This window comes from Carassius gibelio, chromosome B23, assembly GCF_023724105.1.
Source record: "Carassius gibelio isolate Cgi1373 ecotype wild population from Czech Republic chromosome B23, carGib1.2-hapl.c, whole genome shotgun sequence".
Taxonomy (NCBI): domain Eukaryota; kingdom Metazoa; phylum Chordata; class Actinopteri; order Cypriniformes; family Cyprinidae; genus Carassius; species Carassius gibelio.
In genome coordinates, this window is record NC_068418.1 from 17,007,988 (window position 1) to 17,027,369 (window position 19,382).

Here is a 19,382-nt window from a genome sequence, read left to right on the forward strand (position 1 = left end):
GAATCCAACTCTTTAACAGTGTAAAAAACTCAGTATGCATGAAATAGCATTTCACCCCCCCCCTTTAACAACTACCTTATAAACTATTAATAAGCAGCAAATAAGGAGTTAATTCAGGCAAAAGTCATAGTTAATGGTTAGTTAATAGTCAGAATTGGACCCTAAAATAAAGTGTGACCCTTTTCTTTTATATTTGTCACATAGATTTACTCTGTTAATCTGATTCTGTTTGATTTGGGGTCTGTAAATAGGTTGCATTTATTTGATCAAAAACACAGTAAAAGCAGTGATAGCTCTTTCTATTTTATTACATTTTAGAATGCCATGTATTTCTGTGATAGCAAAAATGAATTTTTAGCAGCCATTACTCCAGTTTTTAATGTCACATGATTCATCAGAAATCATTTTAATATGCTGATTTGCTGCTTGAGAAGGTTTTATGTTGACAGCTTGATGAATAGAAAGTTTAAAAGAACAATATTTATTTGAAAAAGTAATCTTTAGTAACAGATCACTGTCACATTTGATCAATTTAATGCATAACTGCTGAATAAAAGTAATAATTATTGCTTGTTGTCCCCACATTTTTAAATGGTAGCATCAATAGAGTGTGTTTGATATGAGAAGAATGTTAATAGGATGCTTTAATTTCATCTCTGTCTTTAATGTGGCAGGTGGGTTCGTGAGTTCCTCAATGATGAGAACAGAGGCCTGGACATCCTGGTGGAGTATCTCTCCTTCGCTCAGTGTGCCGTCATGTGAGTGACACACTCTAAAAACAACCAACCACAGTCATCTTCACAACACACTTATCCATGTACAAACTTTAGGACATTTAAAAGATCATGTAGCCAGGCTTCTGTTGGAGACAAAGGCTGCGATGAGTTCAGTGTTGTTAAATCATTATGATCGTGCTGAATGCCTCATTGTAGGCAGGCTGCATTTTGATTTGTGCTTTGTTATGCTGTGCTTTAATTTGCTTGGGTTGTCCTGTGCTGCTCTCTGCATAATCCTGGACCCCCTGTTACTGAGCTCTGTTGCTAACCTTCCCCATCCTTACCCCCTGCCATCCTTATGTGCGGTTCCCTGTCTATGCGGCTCAGGTTGGATTTTGAAGGGCTGGAGAATGGTGACGACTTTTCGCTGGACAAAGCTAAGTCCTGGAGCAGGTCCATTGAGGATCTGCACCAGAACGGCTGCAATACGCTGGTGCGCTCTGCGCGGCAATCCGTCCTCCGGTATGTACTGGCCTGCTTGTGCTTGCTATGCTCTGCCTCGCTTTAAAATTATGTTTGATTCAGGCTGCTGGCCAGTCACAACTTAATAATTAGATATACATATATATATAAAAAATGTTTCACCCAAAAAATTTTACTGGCACTTTCCAAGAATAGGGTATGAAAAAATTAACCTACAAATCCTACTGTGTTATATTTAATACACAAATTTCTAAGGACTCTTAATTATTAATATGATCAAACCTTTTTTGAAAACTGTTGTACTGTTGTATTGCATGTCTTCTGTCATCTGATTGATAGTTTATACTATTTTAGTAAACATAATTCTGCAGGTCTTAGATTTATTTGATTCTTCATACATTATTGTTTATGTTAAAAAGGTAAGTATCAAATATGATATATCAGTTTTTGTTTCATTGAATTATATGTTTGTGAAATATTTGTTTTGCAGATGTTTTTTATTATTTTTGAAAAATATAAATTTTAAAGGTTAAATAAACTGTCCAAAAAAAACCTTTTTTTATTTCTTTTGTTCTATGTCAAAATTAAGATTAGATGAAACCTTATTACAGGCCAATATTGGGATTTTAATACAAACATTTAATGTGTTTTTATACTCATGCTAGGCTAATTTTATTTTAGATAATAGTTATCTAATAAATCTTTTCACATTCAACATTTTTCACATTTCACATCAAAACATTGTTTCCCTTTGGTTTACTTAGACCCTATTTTTTGGAAAGTGTCAAATATTGTTTTTTGAGTTTCACAGTTAGTTTCCCGTCTCACTTCACAGATGATTATATGTGTGTTCATGCGATAACAGGAACATTGCTTTGCAACGAAACTAGGAGTCACATGCATGTATTATTTTGCCCACTGAGCCATAGCCACACTTCCTGAGGGTAGATAACACACGCAATTGAACACCTTTTTATATGGTGCATAAGAGTGATTGTTTTTGCACATTTATGTTATGTCAAATCAAGCACAGCTTTTCTGAACTACTAAATGTGTCCTTCTCTTTTAGTTATGGCTCCGCTGCCAACAGCAAAACCATCAAGAACTCCAGATTAGTGAGTCAAAAGGATGACGTGCATGTGTGCATCATGTGCCTCAGAGCAATCATGAACTATCAGGTACAGGATGCACAGAACTGATTGGTCACAAAAAAAACCTCAGGGACATCTGACCTGATTGCACATAGAAAGGAAGCAGTAAATAAAGTAGTAAAAGTAGTAAAGTAGTATTATTAAGTATCATTGAACATGACAAATAACCTGTTACTCTCCAGAATGTTTCAGTGTCTGTCCAGTTTACAAACAGCAGCACAATGTCTCTATGGAATCACCATTGCACTGTGGTATATGTTTTTTTATACTTACACCACATTGCTTTTTCCTTTCACACCCTAGTATGGCTTCAACCTCGTCATGTCTCACGCACATGCAGTCAATGAGATCGCCCTAAGTTTGAACAATAAGAACCCAAGGTAAGAATTAGGGCTCTGTATAACAGTTTTAAAGGTCCACCCAAAAATTGAAAATTCTGTCAGTCACCCACCCTCATGTCTTTCCAACTCTGTGTGCATTTCTTCTTCTACTGAAGACAAAATAAGGTATTTTGAAGAATATTAGTAAACAAACAGTTTCGGGTTCCATTTACTTCCATAGAATAGTATTTTTGGTCCATACTATGGAAGTCAATGGGACTCGAAACTGTTAGGTTACCAACATTCTTTAAAATATCTTTTGGGTTTCACATAAAAGACCAAACAGTATTTTTTGATCCATACTATTGAAGTTAATGGGACACAAAACAGTTTGGTTACCAACATTCTTCAAAATATCTTTTGGGTTTCACATAAAAGACCAAACAGTATTTTTAGTCCATACTATGGAGGTCAATAGGACTCCAAACGGTTAGGTTACCAACTTTCTTCAAAATATCTTCGTTTGTGTTTTACATAACAGAGAACCAAACAGTACTTTTGGTCCATTTTATGAAAGTCATTTGGACTCAAAACTGTTTGGTTACCCACATTCTTCAAAATATCTTTTGAGTGTCACATAAAGAACCAACTCAAATTTTAGGCCATATTATGGAAGTCAGTGGGACTCAAAACTGTTTGGTTACCAACATTCTTCCAAGTATCTTCCTTTGTGTTTTACATAACAAAGAACCAAACAGTATTTGGTCCCACTGACTTTTTTTTTCTAACTGTGGAAGTCAATGGGACCCAAAACTGTTAGGTTACCAACATTCTTCAAAATATCTTCTTTTGTGTTTTACATAAAGTACCAATCAGTATTTTTAGTCCATACTATGGAGGTCAATGGGACTCCAAACGGTTTGGTTACCAACTTTCTTTAAAATATCTTTGTTTGTGTTTTACATAACAAAGAACCAAACAGTAATTTTAGTCCATATTACGGAAGTCAGTGGGACTCAAAACTGTTTGGTCACCAATATTCTTCAAAATATCTTTTGTGTTCCACAGAAGAAATCATTTACATGACAGGTAGTAAATTATGACAGAATTCAAATGTACGTGTACTATCCCTCTAAGGTCCATTCATAAAGAATGTGTTTTTACATTTAAAAATAATGTAAAAAAACACTTTTTGTGCAGCAGTCACACATGTCTGTCTAGTGGATGTTTACACAGAAAAACGATGGAAAAGCAGCACATAAGAATGCAAAAAAAAAAAAGTGTTTTGTGTGAGCTGTCCCTAAATAGGTAGCTACCTGATGAGCCCAATTAAATGCAGTACTTTCAGTGAACTTTAGTTTTGGTGGCGCTGTGAAGTTGGGGATTAGATTTGTGCTTTTGTTTGGTAAGAATGAATTCTTTCAAGTGGATTAGTGTCAGTCTGACTAAGTGTATTTGTATTAGAAGCTTAGATCAGAACCCCCCACCCAGCCTTTTGAAAGCATAATTCCTAGAACTCAATGAATCATACACCAATGCCTTTAACTGTGCTGTGAAGGCTTTTCTTGGATTGTGTCATTCCAAAGTATCACCATAGAATTACCCAATTCTTAGCATCAGATGTGACCCCAATGAGAGGCTCAAGATGAAAGTGCACTATCACGTTTCTGATTTAGAAAATTGTATAACTATGGACACAAAGCTGCTGTTCTCCCTGTAGGATAGATCTAAGCAGGTGTGGGCGGGTAATGATCTGTCAAGTTGGTAATGTTACCCGTGTTATTGTGTGAGTCCTGCTCTGTCACTCTGGTCCAGTTGAATGCTCACAGAAGCTTTTGTTCTGTCTGTAGAACAAAGGCGCTGGTCCTGGAGCTGCTGGCTGCTGTGTGTTTGGTGCGAGGAGGCCATGAAATCATCCTCTCAGCGTTTGATAACTTCAAAGAGGTAGATCCTGAGATTTTTACACCTACGTGTCTCTTACAAAAACCATGAATGCTGTATTATGTTAAAAAAGTTGTTTTTGTTTCAGTTCATGCACATATAAAACCCAATAGCTGGCCATTTTCTCCAATCCCGCATGCATCTGTTGGACAACACCACATCTTAAACCAGTCATTCCAGCAAACCCGTCTCTGATAAGGATCAGTGTTTTGGGGGAGAGAGACTTGCCTCTAGACTCAACTGTTCACTCAACCGCTTAGTTTTGTTTGCCTAGTCATTTAAATACCGGAAACGGGGCCAATTATCCCGTAACGGTCCAACTCTTTCCTGAGAAACTAAGAGAGATAATTAACACAGCAGTCGCAACAATGCTGTGAGAAAGACTGAAATAAAACTCTGCCTGCTGTTGACCGCCAGAACTAGTCTTCAAAGAGTCTGTGGTTGAGCTAACTTTGAATTGAGACTAATGAATTAAACGTTCCACATTTAAATCAGCAAAACATTCCGAACAAGAAGCTGACTGAAGTATTTGAAATAAGGTTCTCATTCTGTCATAATTAAATGCTAGGACATAACATAGTTCCTTTGTTATTTAAATCCCCTTCTTTTTCCATAAAGTCTACAATAAAGTCAGACTTTCTCCTGTTTGGATTGTGGTGTGATTTCTCCATCAGTTTCAGCTTCACTAAACCCCATAACCTCATACTCTGCTGTTTATAGAACTAAAAATCTCAGTGATTTTTTCTATGTTGTGTTTGTTTTTGTTTGGTTGGATGGTTATTGGTGAGGATATAAGAGCTATAACTATCACACTTTAATAGTTAACACACCTGGTTATACTGGACTGAAGGGTTACTGTTTATTTGTGACTGACCAAATAAAAATATATGCAGGTGTGTAAGGAGAAGCACCGCTTTGAGAAGCTGATGGAGTATTTCCGTAGTGAAGATGGGAACATCGACTTCATGGTAGGTGCATGAAAGCAGGTCAGTATTTTGTGTGAGACATGGATGTGTTTGACTTTGTGGTTTGTGTCTCAGGTTGCTTGTATGCAGTTCATCAACATTGTGGTCCATTCTGTGGAGGACATGAACTTCCGTGTACATCTGCAGTTTGAGTTCACTAAGCTGGGCCTTGATGACTTCCTGGAGGTATCCAGTCAATGTTCAAACTGATCTAAAATCATTCAGTGTTTAAATAGCCAAGTAAAAAGGCAAGTTTGCTACGAAGATGTCTTTTTGTGTTTGAAATACTATTGAATGATCCAGTCATACAGATGTTTGGAGATATTGTAACTCACATGTAACCATATGGTAAGACATTAAGAAATCCCCTGTGTTTCCTTCCAGAAATCCAAGCACACAGAGAGTGATAAGTTGTCGGTGCAGATCCAGGCTTACCTAGATAATGTGTTTGATGTCGGAGGTCTGTTGGAGGACGCTGAAACAAAGAATGTGGCCCTGGAGAAAGTGGAGGAGCTGGAAGAACATTTGTCTCATGTAAGGCAGTTCAGAAGAACAGCATTTCATTCATATTTTGCAACATTATAAATGTCTTTACTGTTACCTTTGATCAATTTAATACATCCTTGCTAAATAAAAGTATTTTCTTTACTGACACCAAACTTTCAAACTGTAGTGTATATATTGTGATGTCATTATTGGCCATTTTTTTTATTTGATTTAAATTTGAATTTTTAAATTTGATTTCACTTTGATTTAATTTATTAATAGTCCTAATTATATTCATGTTCATATTATGTCAGATCTGTAAATATTAATGATAGTTTATCATATCACAAGTCAGTCATGTTAGCACTTTGAATGTCTTAATGACATCACCCTTATCAGAGTTCACAAGAGTCCAGAAAAATCAGGGTTTTTTCCTAGTATTCACTCACAACATATAGCCTCATGCATAGCTTAATCGTTAACCTTTAGTGCAGAGAGATCTTAAAATGTAATTTATAATCTGACTTGTGGAATGATTGGGCTTATAAGTGTTTAGTTCAACAGATGAGGCTTGTGAATCTGAGTATGCAGAAAGCAGGCAGTGTAAAAACAAACCTCGGATTGTTCCTCTGATCTTGACTCAGTGGTGGGCCTTTCTGCTGGGCTGAGTTATGCTCATGGCAAAGGTCTTGAAATGAACAGATAATCACACAACAATTTTTTTTCCTCTTGCTGGGGGAGGAGGACCGAATTCCCCAAATATTCCACTATGTGTGTAATCTTCACTGCTTCAAAAGTGAAAGTGATGCTACCTCATCTGCTGTGTCATACTGCTGGGAATGTAATTATTGATCCATAAGAGAGTGAGAGAGATAGAATGAAGCTTAAAAGGGTATGGGAGAGATGTTTATAGGATTAATGCTCTGAACCGCCTCTCTTTCTTCACTCATTTTTGTTTCACAGCCTCTCACGCTGTCATGTTTTCTCTCGTGCTCCTCTTTTTTTTTTTTGTTCTAGGTGACGGAGAAGCTTCTAGATGTTGAAAATGAGACAATGATGAAGGTAGCAGACCTGGAGAAACTGCTGTTACACAAAGACAAGGAACTGGCGACCATAAAGGTAGGCCTCAGTCATTTATATCATCTTCACTCAAGAGCTTGACATGCAAATACCTCATATCATGAGTTGTTTGTGTAATATGAATAAGTAATAGGAATGATGAAACGTTGTTATTAGGAATGACTGATTATTAATCCTTTGTGGCTTTTGCATAATGTGTTTACTAGATGTCTAAATGTCTAATAAAAGAGAATAAGATACCATTTGTTTTGGACATCTACTATAGTATTCTTTGAAGTACCATCAGAGAAATTACCATTAAATAATTTTGGACGTTTTGGACAATTTTAAAACCTAAACTGTGCCTTTATTGCCTTGGTATCAGTTTATGAAAAAAAAAGGTAAATGCTGCTCCTTGAGCATTTCTAACAGCTGAAGGAGTGAGCAAATTTGATTTATTTTTCTCGCTTATGACCAGCATAAACAATCTCTCAATATTTTTACCTCAATTGGAAAATCATGGAAACACTACTGTGGCAAAATTGATAAATATTAAAACTCTGTTTGTTATAGTTTTCATTCACCACTATAGAAGTTTACCTTAGTAGCTTTATTATTTCTAGGCTGAGAGAAAAGTACAATAAATGTTTGAAATACTTTTGTACCCTAACATCCTTGGCTTGTCATTCTCATGGTTATGCAGGAGACGTATGAGTCCACCAGCTCACAAGTGCACACACTGCGGCGGATGATCCAGGAGAAGGACGCTGCCTTCCAGAGGCACAATAACATTGAGAAGCAATTGCTGGAGCTGGAGCAGAAGGGCACCATCCGTTTACGCAAGCAGTCTGATGGGGATATTGCCATCGAGGCTCTGGGTGGAAGAGGACTGGTTGGTGGAGCGGCAGCTGGAGCATCTCTGGGAGACCTGGGCTTACTTACTGCAAGCATGAGTGGGAGTGGAGGTCTGGGTGTCTCTACACCTGCTCCTATTGAAGCTGTTGCTCCACCTCCACCTCCACCACCACCTCCACCTGCCCCACCACTCCCTTCAGAAGGTACTGAGTCTGAGAACAGCCAGGAAAATCAGACGTGTATGCGAATCATGTGTGGTGTTACTGTTGCTTAACTAGGTGATCTGAGATTCTCAGAACTCATCCGATTTGAAATCATTTGATTTCAAGGACAGATGAGGAAAAGTTTAGATTTGGCACTCTTACAAGTTCACTGTCAATGGGAAACAGATATGTAAGTGTTCCCTCAAAGCTCACGATTATGGAGAGTTATTGTAGTGTATATTAATCAGAAAAACAAGGCTCAGTTGTGCACACTTAGTTCCTTCTTAGTTACAGAGCTTTAAATGTACAAGTCTTTGCAAGCCTAGCAGGAAAAGGAAAAGCTAAGGGTGTTTCCTTTATCTGAGGAGCCGTTTCTGCTGAGGAAGCAGCTGGACTGGGACTAACTAAACATCTTTTTAGCCCTTGTGACTGTTTGGGAACAGATTTAAGAGTAAAGCTGAAAATCTATACTAATGTATTACATCTCTCTTTTTTTATATAGTCGAGTGTATTCCTATTCCTCCTCCACCTCCTCCACCTCTGCCTGGACCATCACCATCAGTCATCCTTAGTGTCGGCTTATCAGGTAATACAAAATTACAAATAATAATAGGAAGCAGTATGATCTTGGTTTTGATTTGTTATGAACAAAAGATTAAAGCAGTGACAAATCAGTCTCAGGATCTTGTCATACGTAATTATGTTTGTAAAAATAACGTCTGACAATCATGTTTATTCTTATCTTATAGCCATACGCATCAAGAAACCCATAAAAACCAAATTCCGCCTTCCTGTCTTCAACTGGACTGCCCTGAAACCCAACCAGATCAATGGCACCGTCTTCAATGAAATCGATGATGAGCGTGTGCTTGAGGTGATACTGAGTATGACTCAGATGCACATTATTTTGGTTGGTGCTCCATGAAACTCTCCACCCATGCCATGTGCTCTTGATTGGTCGTGTAGGAGTTGGATCTGGAGAAGTTTGAGGAGCTGTTCAAGACGAAAGCCCAGGGTCCTCTGGTGGATCTGTCATGCTCAAAGAGCAAGGTTTCCCACAAAGTCGTCAGCAAAGTGCAGCTGCTTGATTCCAATCGCTCAAAGAACTTGGCCATCACCCTGCGCAAGGCCAACAAGACCACAGAAGAGATCTGCAAAGCCATTCAAACGTACGCACCTATGCAAGTGTCTGAATCTTCTCAAAAATCTCCTCTGAGATTAATATGATGCAATATCCATGTTGCAGGTTTGATCTGAAAGCCCTGCCAGTCGACTTTGTGGAATGCCTGATGCGGTTTCTACCCACGGAGGCTGAGAGTAAACTACTGCGTCAGTACGAGCGCGAGAGGAGACCTCTGGACCAACTCGCTGAGGAGGACCGTTTCATGCTTTTCTTCAGCAAGATTGAGCGGCTCACTCAGAGAATGAGCATCATCACGTTTGTGGGCAACTTCAATGATAATGTCAGCATGCTGACCCCGGTGAGCAACTATAATGGTCAACAAATAGGAAGTTGGGAAATTTTGTGGGGTTTTTAAAAAGATTTTTGGTGAAGAATGACCGTCCACAGTGATTTGTGAAAATTGTCTGACCAGCATCCCTGTTGTTCCTGGAACAATATTCTTATTCACATTTTGGGGTTAAACTGAGGCATAGACTTATCAACCTATCATTACCCTCCGATTTTAGTGGTTGTTAGGCTTGGGGTTAAGTATAGGGTTAGTTTGTTTGATGGGAATTTTATTCCTGGAACAACAAAAGTGTTGATTTAGGAATGCGTTCTTGCCAATATCACGGTCATCCCGATCAAATCAAGATTTGACATCTGTTCATTTATATCCACAGCAACTCAACGCTATCATCGCTGCATCAGCGTCAGTGAAATCTTCTCCAAAGTTAAAGAAGATCCTTGAAGTAAATGTCTTCTTGTTTTGAATATTACAAGGGTTCAAAATCATCTCAAATTGATTTCCAATTATGCTTAACTATCCGTTTTTGTCTCCCCAGATCATTCTGGCCCTGGGCAACTACATGAACAGTAGTAAAAGAGGCTCTGTGTATGGTTTCAAACTTCAGAGTCTGGATCTTGTAAGCTCGAGTGTAGAAATGGCTTCAGAGATGTCGTAGCTGAATAACAGTGCTGTTCTCACCCATGCTAATGTTGCTCTCTCTCAGCTGCTAGATACTAAGTCTACTGACCGGAAGATGACACTGCTGCACTACATTGCTGTGGTCGTCAAAGAGAAATATCCTGAACTGGCTGCCTTCTACAATGAACTGCACTTTGTGGATAAGGCTGCAGCAGGTCTGTGTCCTTCAGGGTTGGAATTCAAACTGAACATGTCCCACTTACAGAAATGATATTCATTTCAATTTAATTGCATTAATTTGAAAATTTTCCATTACAGTCTCTCTGGAGAATGTGTTGTTGGATGTTAAGGAGCTGGGTAAGGGCATGGATCTGGTCAGGAGAGAGTGCAGTCTGCATGACCACGCTGTACTCAAGGGCTTCCTCCAGAGCAGCGATACGCAGCTGGACAAACTACAAAAAGACGCCAAGACTGCTGAGGTGTCCTTTCTCTCTTTTACAAAACACATTGTGAATACAAAACCAGAATATCTGAATCTCAAATTAAATCCGGTTATAGGAGGCTTTCAACAATGTGGTGCTTTACTTTGGGGAGAGTCCTAAGACCACGCCGCCCTCTGTGTTCTTCCCAGTGTTCGTGCGGTTCATCAAAGCCTACAAGGTACTGCAATCCATTAAATGATTCACTCAATGGTTACTAAAGAATCATGAATCTTCATAATTTGACAAGGAGAAAACACATTTGTGGCTCTGTATATTCATCAGGAAGAGACTTTTATTTTCTAAGCCTCGGGGAGGAAAGGTGAACCCGACCTGGTTTTAGGTCATTAAGGACAGGAAGGAGCCGTCCATGTGACCTGCTGTCTGGCATGTTTAGTAAACATGATGCGATGAAAGATCTGGCCTGCTAGCCAAGTGGTTGTGGGTTCAGACCCTGAATGTACACACAGTTTCTATGTGTGTTTATATCCTTTGGCCATCCTTGTTTTTAATGTCTTCCCTGTTGGAGCATCAGCGGCAGAGCACTAGGGTGGAGTAGCAGACGTTAGCAGAGGGTGAATAACAGGAAGGGGCAGCTGGGCTGAGATTTAAGGGCAAGCTGCTGTGTTTAGACTGGGCTTTGCCTTCTCCGCCTTTAACCCGGACACACACGCATACACACACCTCTTCCTCACATTGTTCTGATGGGGGATTTATGAGCCTACATGAGGAACCAACAAAGGTCCAAGATCTCTATGCGTTCATGTGTGTCCATATTCATATCCCTTCTCAGAGGTTGCTGGGATTGTTTAGATGCGAAGTCGTAGCCTGTGTTTTGTGCAGTGTCAGGACCCGGATCACACTCAGCTCTCTATCGGAACTGTTGTTGGTATTTTCTGCAGGAGGCTGTGGAGGAAAACGAACTGAGGAAGAAGCAAGAGGAAGCCATGAGAGAAAAACTACTAGCACAGGAGGCCAAACAGCGTGACCCAAAGGTAAAATCTAGGGGCTGAGAATAATTATTTTTTAAATTCCTTTAAATATCAAACTAGAAGATAGCTTTTTGAAATGACTGTGTTTTTAAGTAAAAAAAACAGCAGTTATACTCTTGAAAGCTCCGGTGAAATTGTGGCAGTGGCGTTCTCTGGTTCTGAAAGCAACACATTTTGTTCAGAATACATGTAATGCACATGCAAATGAATATGTGAATCGCATTTAAACATTGAGGGTAATATAAACAGAACTTTCAGAATTTGAATAAGATTGGATTGAATCCAATGGATGAAAATTAGTGCATGTAAGCATACCACTTGCAGTTTTTTTCCTATAATACCATTCTATTCTAGTTAATTTGCCCTTGTATCCATTAAATATTTCAAGCACCTCCAGTTGATATTAGTGGTAAACATGTATTTGTTTTTTTCCACTGCAGGTTCAGGCTCAAAAGAAGCGACAGCAGCAGCAGGAACTGATCGCAGAGCTCCGGCGCAGACAAGCCAAGGACCACCGGCCCGTATATGAGGGCAAAGATGGCACCATTGAAGACATTATCACAGGTGGGCCAGGCAGGACTACAATACCCATCAGCCAGGGGTCCACAATCACTGTGGTGGTCCACAGCTCTCCACATCAGCAGTGTACTCTGTGTTATGTTAAACATCGGCCCTTACAGCTCAATCATCACACTTTACAAGTGCATATCAGTTAAAACCAATGGTTCGGAATTTGAATCAACCCTCAGGGATATTCAGTGTTATTTAGAAGGCATACTAACTAAATGGATCTCTTTCTAAAGTATGTAAATCAATTGTACAGGATGCTCTTAAAAGAGATTGCAGAAATACTATCATTTTTAATAACAAAAGACTATAATGTATCTTTCACATAATGCTCTCAATTTAGGGTATCTATATTTATTATAAATGAATAACCACTGAATCTTTTTTCCTTTTTTCTTTTTTTTTGACAAACACTCATTCACCTAAGATTTTCATATATTGCAATACGGACAAAATTGCTAAAAATGTCTCTTTAAATGTAGTTGTTTACTGAAATGTATTTTAACATTTCAGTAAACAACGTCCCAGCCTTATGAAGCCGTAGATATTACTGACAGAATGAAGAATAGGCACTTCTCCTCTTCTGTTACCCCAGTCACAAAGTAATCAGGATTTAATCTCTAGTAATGGTTAGGTTTTTACTTGAACATGTTTGTATGTTTAACATGTAATTTAATGGTTTATTCCTAGAGTTTACCCATGTATATCCTGTGCTCAGGTTAATGGAGTAGTTTTTCCTTAAAAAAAAAAAACAAATTCCTCCATCTGAGATACACACTACTGTTCAAAAGTTTGGGATCTGTAAGATTTTATTTATGTTTTTGAAAGAGGTCTCATAAAGGTTGCATTTATTTTCTTCAAAAATACAGTACAACTAGGTGTAATTTAAAATGTGATTTCTGTTTTAATATACATTCAAATATCATTTTTTTTTTCCTCTGATTGAATTTTCAGCAGCCATTACTTCATCGTCTACAGTGTCACATGATCCTTTATAAATCGATCTAATGTGCATTCCAGTATTCATTCTATATGCTTCTTTTTTTGTGAATAGAAAATTTAGAAAGAATAGCTTTTGTTTAAAATCTACATATTTGTACTCTCACTTTTGATTAATTTGATTAATCCTTCCTAAAAAACAAACAAACAAAACAGTTTTTTTCTGACCCCTAATATTTGAAAGATAGTGTAACTATGTGAAGAAAATTGCACAAGAAAAATCCTGCACAAAAATGCCAGGACGTTGCAAGAGTCAAAACAAGTGGTTTCTCTTTAAGGAACACATGCTCCTTCTTAACCTCAGATATAACGTTCTGTCTCTGACCTCCCTCCCTCCCTCCCTCAGTGCTGAAGAGTGTGCCCTTCACAGCCCGCACGGCCAAACGGGGCTCTCGCTTCTTCTGCGATACCAACCTCTTCGACGAGTCCATCTGCTAGCCCCCCAAACCCCCCAAAAAACCTGCCCCTAATGCCGCAGGTTGTCCCGTTCTCTTACAAGTTGCAAAGTGCATGCATACAACCACTTCCATGACCCATTCTGTCACTTGGTTACCCAGCATCCTTTACTAACCAACGCACAATGGAATTGTAGGAAGCACAAGCTGTGGCTGTTCACAGACCTGAAACAGGGACCGGCCAAATCTTTCTCAATGGAATTATGACAAATGGACTGAAAAGTATAAAATCATCTGTCTTTAATATATATATAATATTATAATATAATATAATATAATCATATTTTGTACTGTAAAACTGTTGCTTTCCTGATTTTTTACATGTATGCCTTTATGATTTAATAATAATAATAATTTCTGTTTGTCATATTGTCCAGAGAGATTTGGCCTGTGTAACAGTCCTTATTATGTTTCACTTGGTTTGTCACCTGCTAACTCTCATTTTCTCTCCCATAACTCTTTGTTCTACCTTTCCAGCAGAACAGGGGATTAATCTGAGTAAATTTGAGCACTAAATAATTGGAGGGTAAGAAAGGCATCATGGAGCTTCATGACGCTTTGCTCCTGTCTGCCTTTCAGTTGCTTTAGCGGTGCTATATTTTGCACATTGCTACAATGCTGAAGCTTATGTGGCCAAATGCAGTCTTGTACTGAATATTGCTTTTTTTGCATTGTTAAATTCATATTTTATGAAACTTGTCATTGTGTCAAACAATAAGATAACTAATTATATATTTATATATATATATATATATATATATATGTATATAGTTTTACCACTGAATAAAAATTTTTTTCCCAAAAATCTTTTTGGGAATTTTGAATTTGTTTCTCAAAATTTTGAGAAAAAAAAATTAGAACTGTGAAATATTTGACATTTTTTAAGGAAAAAATAATAATTCTTCTAGCAGTTCTGAGTTTTTACTTTTTCCCCCGCATTTACATCCCACAATTCTGTTTGTTTTTTTGTTTTTGTTTTTTGCTATTTATACCTTAAGCTGTATAATATAAACTACAACATTTTTATAGTTTTATATAACCTCATAGATATCAAATCTTATTACAAACTAATCAGTATAATCTCATATTATTTTACTAGTAAAAGTTTTGTTAGCTTTTCTTCAGTAGCGTATATTAGAAATGGAATCTCTATTTTCTTGTCATCACTGTTGCATGTAAAGCTGTGTTTGTCCGCTATATCTTTGCACTGTGCCATCTGTCTAACATGTTTATGTCCTCTACTATTTCATCACCTGCATGCAACTCTGTGTTCTGTTCAGCAAGATCTATCTGTAATGGTTACTGTATATAGTGGTGTAGTGTTTTATTATATATGGAAATGTTATAGCATCTTTTAAGACCTTGCTGAACACTGAATCTATCAGTTATGTATTTGTGTTGAATAGTTGTACTACAGTAATTGTATTTTGTTTTGTGTCTCTGTTAGTGTTTTACTGTGTGTGTGCTTTATAAGTGCAGGGCCATGCCTGTGTTTATACTAGAAGCAGTTATTGAGATAAATATTAACTGCATTTTGTTTTTTACTTTAAAAGGAATAATTCACACAAAAAATTAAATGTCATTTACGCCTTAAGTCATTTAAAACCCTTTTGTGGAACACAAAAGGAGAAATTTTGTAAAATGACCAAGGTGCTGTTTTAAATACACTACCATTCTTTCGTCTTAAAACATTTATATATTTTTTATGCCTGTGTCACATGATCCTTCAGAAATCAATTAAATATGCTGATTTTATGTTCAAGAGACATTTCTTATTACAATCGGTGTTGTGCTGCTTAAAGGGATAGTTCACCCAAAAACATGAAAATCCTGTCATTTACTCCTCGCTATTTTTTTTCTGTTGAACACAAAATGAGATAATCTTTAAAAAGAATGTGTCTCCCTATTGTCTTCCATAGTATTTTTCCCATACCATGGAAGTCAATTGCTACCATCAACTGTTTGTTTACCATCATTCCTCAAAATATCTTCTTTTGTGTTTAGCAGAAAAAAATGAACTCCTAGAGGTTTGGAATGACATGAGAGTGAATAAATGTTCATTTTGGGTGATATTTCCCTTTAATGTTTTTGTGGAAACAGTGACACATTATTCCATTTTGGAGATTGACAGCTGCCATTCAGTTGCTTTTCGTTCTAAGGACAAGAATAGTATCAACATTATGCTAAATATCTCCTTTCCTAGATAAATAAAAGCATGAATGACATGAGGCTGGGTAAATGACAGAATTTTCCTTTTTGGGTGAACTGTTCCTTTAAGATCTAGAAAAGTAAGATCTACAGAATTCGGCATTCCTTCAACCCTTTCAAAGACAGCACAAATATTAGCAGCCAGCTCAAGTACTGAGAGTGACCCCTGCTACCCTAAATGTTCCCTGATCTAACTCTAACTCTCTCCCTTCCCCACTCACAGATCTCCGAAGCCAGCCCTTCCTGCGAGCTGACGCGGTGATCCGGAATGGGTGGAAGCGACCCTAAAGACCCCTCACTCACTCACCCAATGCTACTTTCCCCCCGCTTTCTTCTGAAATGGGATCTTCCTGCAATTCACAGTGACTGAGGGAAGTGCAGGACCAAACCAGTATCTTTGGTTTTAAGGGGATGTGGAAGTTGTTATTTATTTATGGAAATCCTTTTTGGATTCTGCACTGGAGGCTCTTTCAATAAAGCCATAAAAGCACAGACATTAAGGGCGGCCTCACGAACTCTCACATACGCAAATCCTGAGGAGAGTCTGTAACAGCTTGTGTTGGCACAGGAAAAATGCTTGTTGTGATTGACAAACCGACAGCAGTAACACTAGCCTGCTGACCCTGAAGAGCCTTCTATTGGGATTGCACACCCATTAACGTGGATTTCCTTTTATTGTGCAATGTAAGCATGACTTGAGGTCACTGACTTTCAGGCCTGAGCCCGTTTGTACAGTTCTTTTATTAGCTATGAACTCAAAAAGATGTATTAATCCTAACTACCTGGAGTGGACTAGTCTGTCTCCAGTATTGTTACCCTATCGTTACAAAGAAGTGCCTTTCTGCTGAGTCAGTATTATTTCTTATAGCCAATATTGATGTATCTAAGTTTATACTTGTGTTAATTATTATGTTGTAACATTTTGAATGCTTAATGTAAATATTATATGCAGTTATCCATTGTAGCTTTAACAAAAGAGCCTGAAGTGCTCTATTTGATTCATGTGCCTTGTAGGCTTGTTGATGGTGCCTTCTTCACCCAGCTTTTTAAATGTTTAATGCGCATGTACCAGAACAAAGTGTACATAACGTTATGCCATGCCTTGAAACGTATTCTTCCTCAGAGAATGATGTTCGGATCCGTTCTTTACCACACAGAATTCTTATGTATATAAATGCATTTTTTTATCCAATGGGAATCACTCCATGATTGTAAAGATGATATAACAGAATATTTTGGGTGTGCAGTTCACTCATTTGCAGAGTTAGTAAAATGAAGGACATTTGTATTTGTATTCACTTCACAATAACGTTTTATAAGGCACGTCCTGATTTTGCCAAGTTCGATGTGTTCCTAGGTCAACATATTTTGTTGACCCTGGAACAACATTTTACTCCAAAAATATATTCTTAACCATATCCCTACACTTAAACCTAACCTTAACCATGAGTAATCCCTAAAATCAGAGGAAATGATAGATGAATGACACTGATGTAAAAGCACCAAACACTGATTTTAAGCATAAACTTCACAAAATCTATAAACTGGTTCTTCAAATCTGATTGGTTAATCACAATGTTGTTCCAGGGTAAACAACGATGTTGTCCCAGGAACATGTCTCACTTGGTAAAATCAGGTTCTGCTTTTATAAGATTAATTTTATTATCTAATATCTCCCTAATAGAATACTTATTATAATTGAATAAGAAATGATTATGCAACTAGTGACTCGATATGAAATTTTATGAGCTTTATTTTAGCATTAACTTACGCGAGGCAGCGCTTTACTTAGTTACTTTGTTCGGAATGTGCTGTCGGTTATATTCACAATTCAGTATGGTGATTTGTGCTACCCTGTCAGATTTTGATACCTCCCAGACTTGTTATTCATTGTGTCTGTGTTTTATTCATAAGAACAACAATGTTCGATACACGCTCTGTAGAGCAGTTTGTCCATTTAGGGCTACTGTAGAAACATGGTGGCAACTTCAATTTAAGGGGACACATGGTGTATGTAGATAAAAAATAGCTCAATATAAGGTAATAAAAACATAACGGTTCATTAAGAAAGGTCTTTATACACATCTGAAAACATAGTTATGTATATTATATTTCATTTCTGTAAATAGATAGGTGTAAATATTACACACTGCACCTTTAAAAAAAAGTTATCAACCCAATATTGATGTGCGCATGCGCAGTAAACCCTGGTAGGAAAATCAGACGGGTAGGATAAAATGTCAGGACAACGGCCTCAATTTCTTACTGCTTTTATAAAAGTTTGATAACAATGACAGAAATTATAATTATTACGTTAAGAAAAATAATTTTAGTGGCGTTTTTCCGCTAGAAGAGATAAGATAGCCCCAACAAAAACTTGGCTGGGACCTGTTTTTATACAGTCTATGGTTGGGACCATAGACATATATATATGATGTCTATGGTTGGGACGCTGTTCTGACCATAGGTTCTGACCAAACAGAAGCCAGAACCGGAAGTGTCTAACTAAACGGAAGTGAAAACATGTCACGTGACAGGCTCGACGACTTGGAGGGCAAAATATCCATAGAAAAGCAACTTTTCCACCTGTTTCCCATCAGCAAATATTTAAAGTAAAGTAATGGTTCAGTTTTCCATTTCATGTGAAACTTTGCACATTGTTTTTATATCCCGGTATATATATATATATATATATATATATATATATATGTATTTTTTTTACAGTCTATGGTTTTACTACACTGCTTAATGCAGTCTGCATAGGTCAGTGGATCAAAGCTTCGTTCTGCCCTCCAGTGTGACGTCACGTGAAAACTTTTATATCTTCTTGGGAGTTGTTTCTAAGACTGAACTTTTATTTTTTAGATGTAAATTAAGCCATTTGGGAGGAAATGCAAAGCACAAGTTGAATGTACCAAAGTATTAATGTTATTTGGTTGAACTAGACCAGTGAATACAGCATTTAACTGGATATTCTGTTGAAGTGGCAAATAAAACATTTGATACTTGACTTTACCTTTGTATGAATTTGATTAATACAATCTCCCTAGTGTACTGCAGTAAATATACAGGTGAAGTGGGACAACCTTTGGATCTATTACTTACTTTTTACACTGTATATTGTAGATTATTGTTATGGTATTTTTTGTAAGGAGTTAAAACATCTGGGAATCATATTTTAGCTTAATACAAATGACAACCATAAAGAGCCCCATTTTACTTCTATTCACCTTGATCATATCTAGTACTAGGACAACAGTAATTGTTTTAGATTCAGCATTGAAATAATGCATTTGCACAATGCATTCGGTTGGAAAACAGTTTCTAAAATGACCACTCGTACCCAATCGCCAAACTACAGCAGAGCACCAATCCAGAAACCACTTCTATATTAGTTATGTACACATTTTTTT

General features: G+C 37.4%; 1 protein-coding gene across 5 annotated transcripts in view; it reads left to right on the forward strand.

The window, feature by feature from the left end:
* The window catches only part of fmnl3 (formin-like 3), a 42,534-nt gene extending 23,555 nt beyond the window's left edge, over positions 1-18,979 (forward strand). The window contains exons 5-27 of one of the 5 annotated variants that reach the window (XM_052595046.1): positions 675-758; positions 1,104-1,238; positions 2,269-2,377; positions 2,654-2,730; positions 4,521-4,614; positions 5,505-5,579; positions 5,652-5,762; positions 5,961-6,110; positions 7,080-7,181; positions 7,825-8,179; positions 8,682-8,765; positions 8,929-9,053; positions 9,146-9,348; positions 9,426-9,660; positions 10,025-10,093; positions 10,187-10,267; positions 10,355-10,484; positions 10,588-10,748; positions 10,828-10,929; positions 11,651-11,743; positions 12,181-12,304; positions 14,239-14,287; positions 16,193-18,979. In XM_052595046.1, coding sequence (XP_052451006.1) covers positions 675-758; positions 1,104-1,238; positions 2,269-2,377; positions 2,654-2,730; positions 4,521-4,614; positions 5,505-5,579; positions 5,652-5,762; positions 5,961-6,110; positions 7,080-7,181; positions 7,825-8,179; positions 8,682-8,765; positions 8,929-9,053; positions 9,146-9,348; positions 9,426-9,660; positions 10,025-10,093; positions 10,187-10,267; positions 10,355-10,484; positions 10,588-10,748; positions 10,828-10,929; positions 11,651-11,743; positions 12,181-12,304; positions 14,239-14,276 — 2,737 coding nt within the window. In that variant the 3' untranslated portion in view covers positions 14,277-14,287; positions 16,193-18,979. Of the gene's footprint in view, positions 1-674; positions 759-1,103; positions 1,239-2,268; positions 2,378-2,653; positions 2,731-4,520; positions 4,615-5,504; positions 5,580-5,651; positions 5,763-5,960; positions 6,111-7,079; positions 7,182-7,824; positions 8,180-8,681; positions 8,766-8,928; positions 9,054-9,145; positions 9,349-9,425; positions 9,661-10,024; positions 10,094-10,186; positions 10,268-10,354; positions 10,485-10,587; positions 10,749-10,827; positions 10,930-11,650; positions 11,744-12,180; positions 12,305-13,652; positions 13,785-14,238; positions 14,288-16,192 lie in introns of all 5 variants that reach the window. The other 4 variants (XM_052595047.1, XM_052595043.1, XM_052595045.1 and 1 more) reach the window with 4 other exon arrangements.
* The last annotated feature ends 403 nt before the right edge of the window (positions 18,980-19,382 follow it).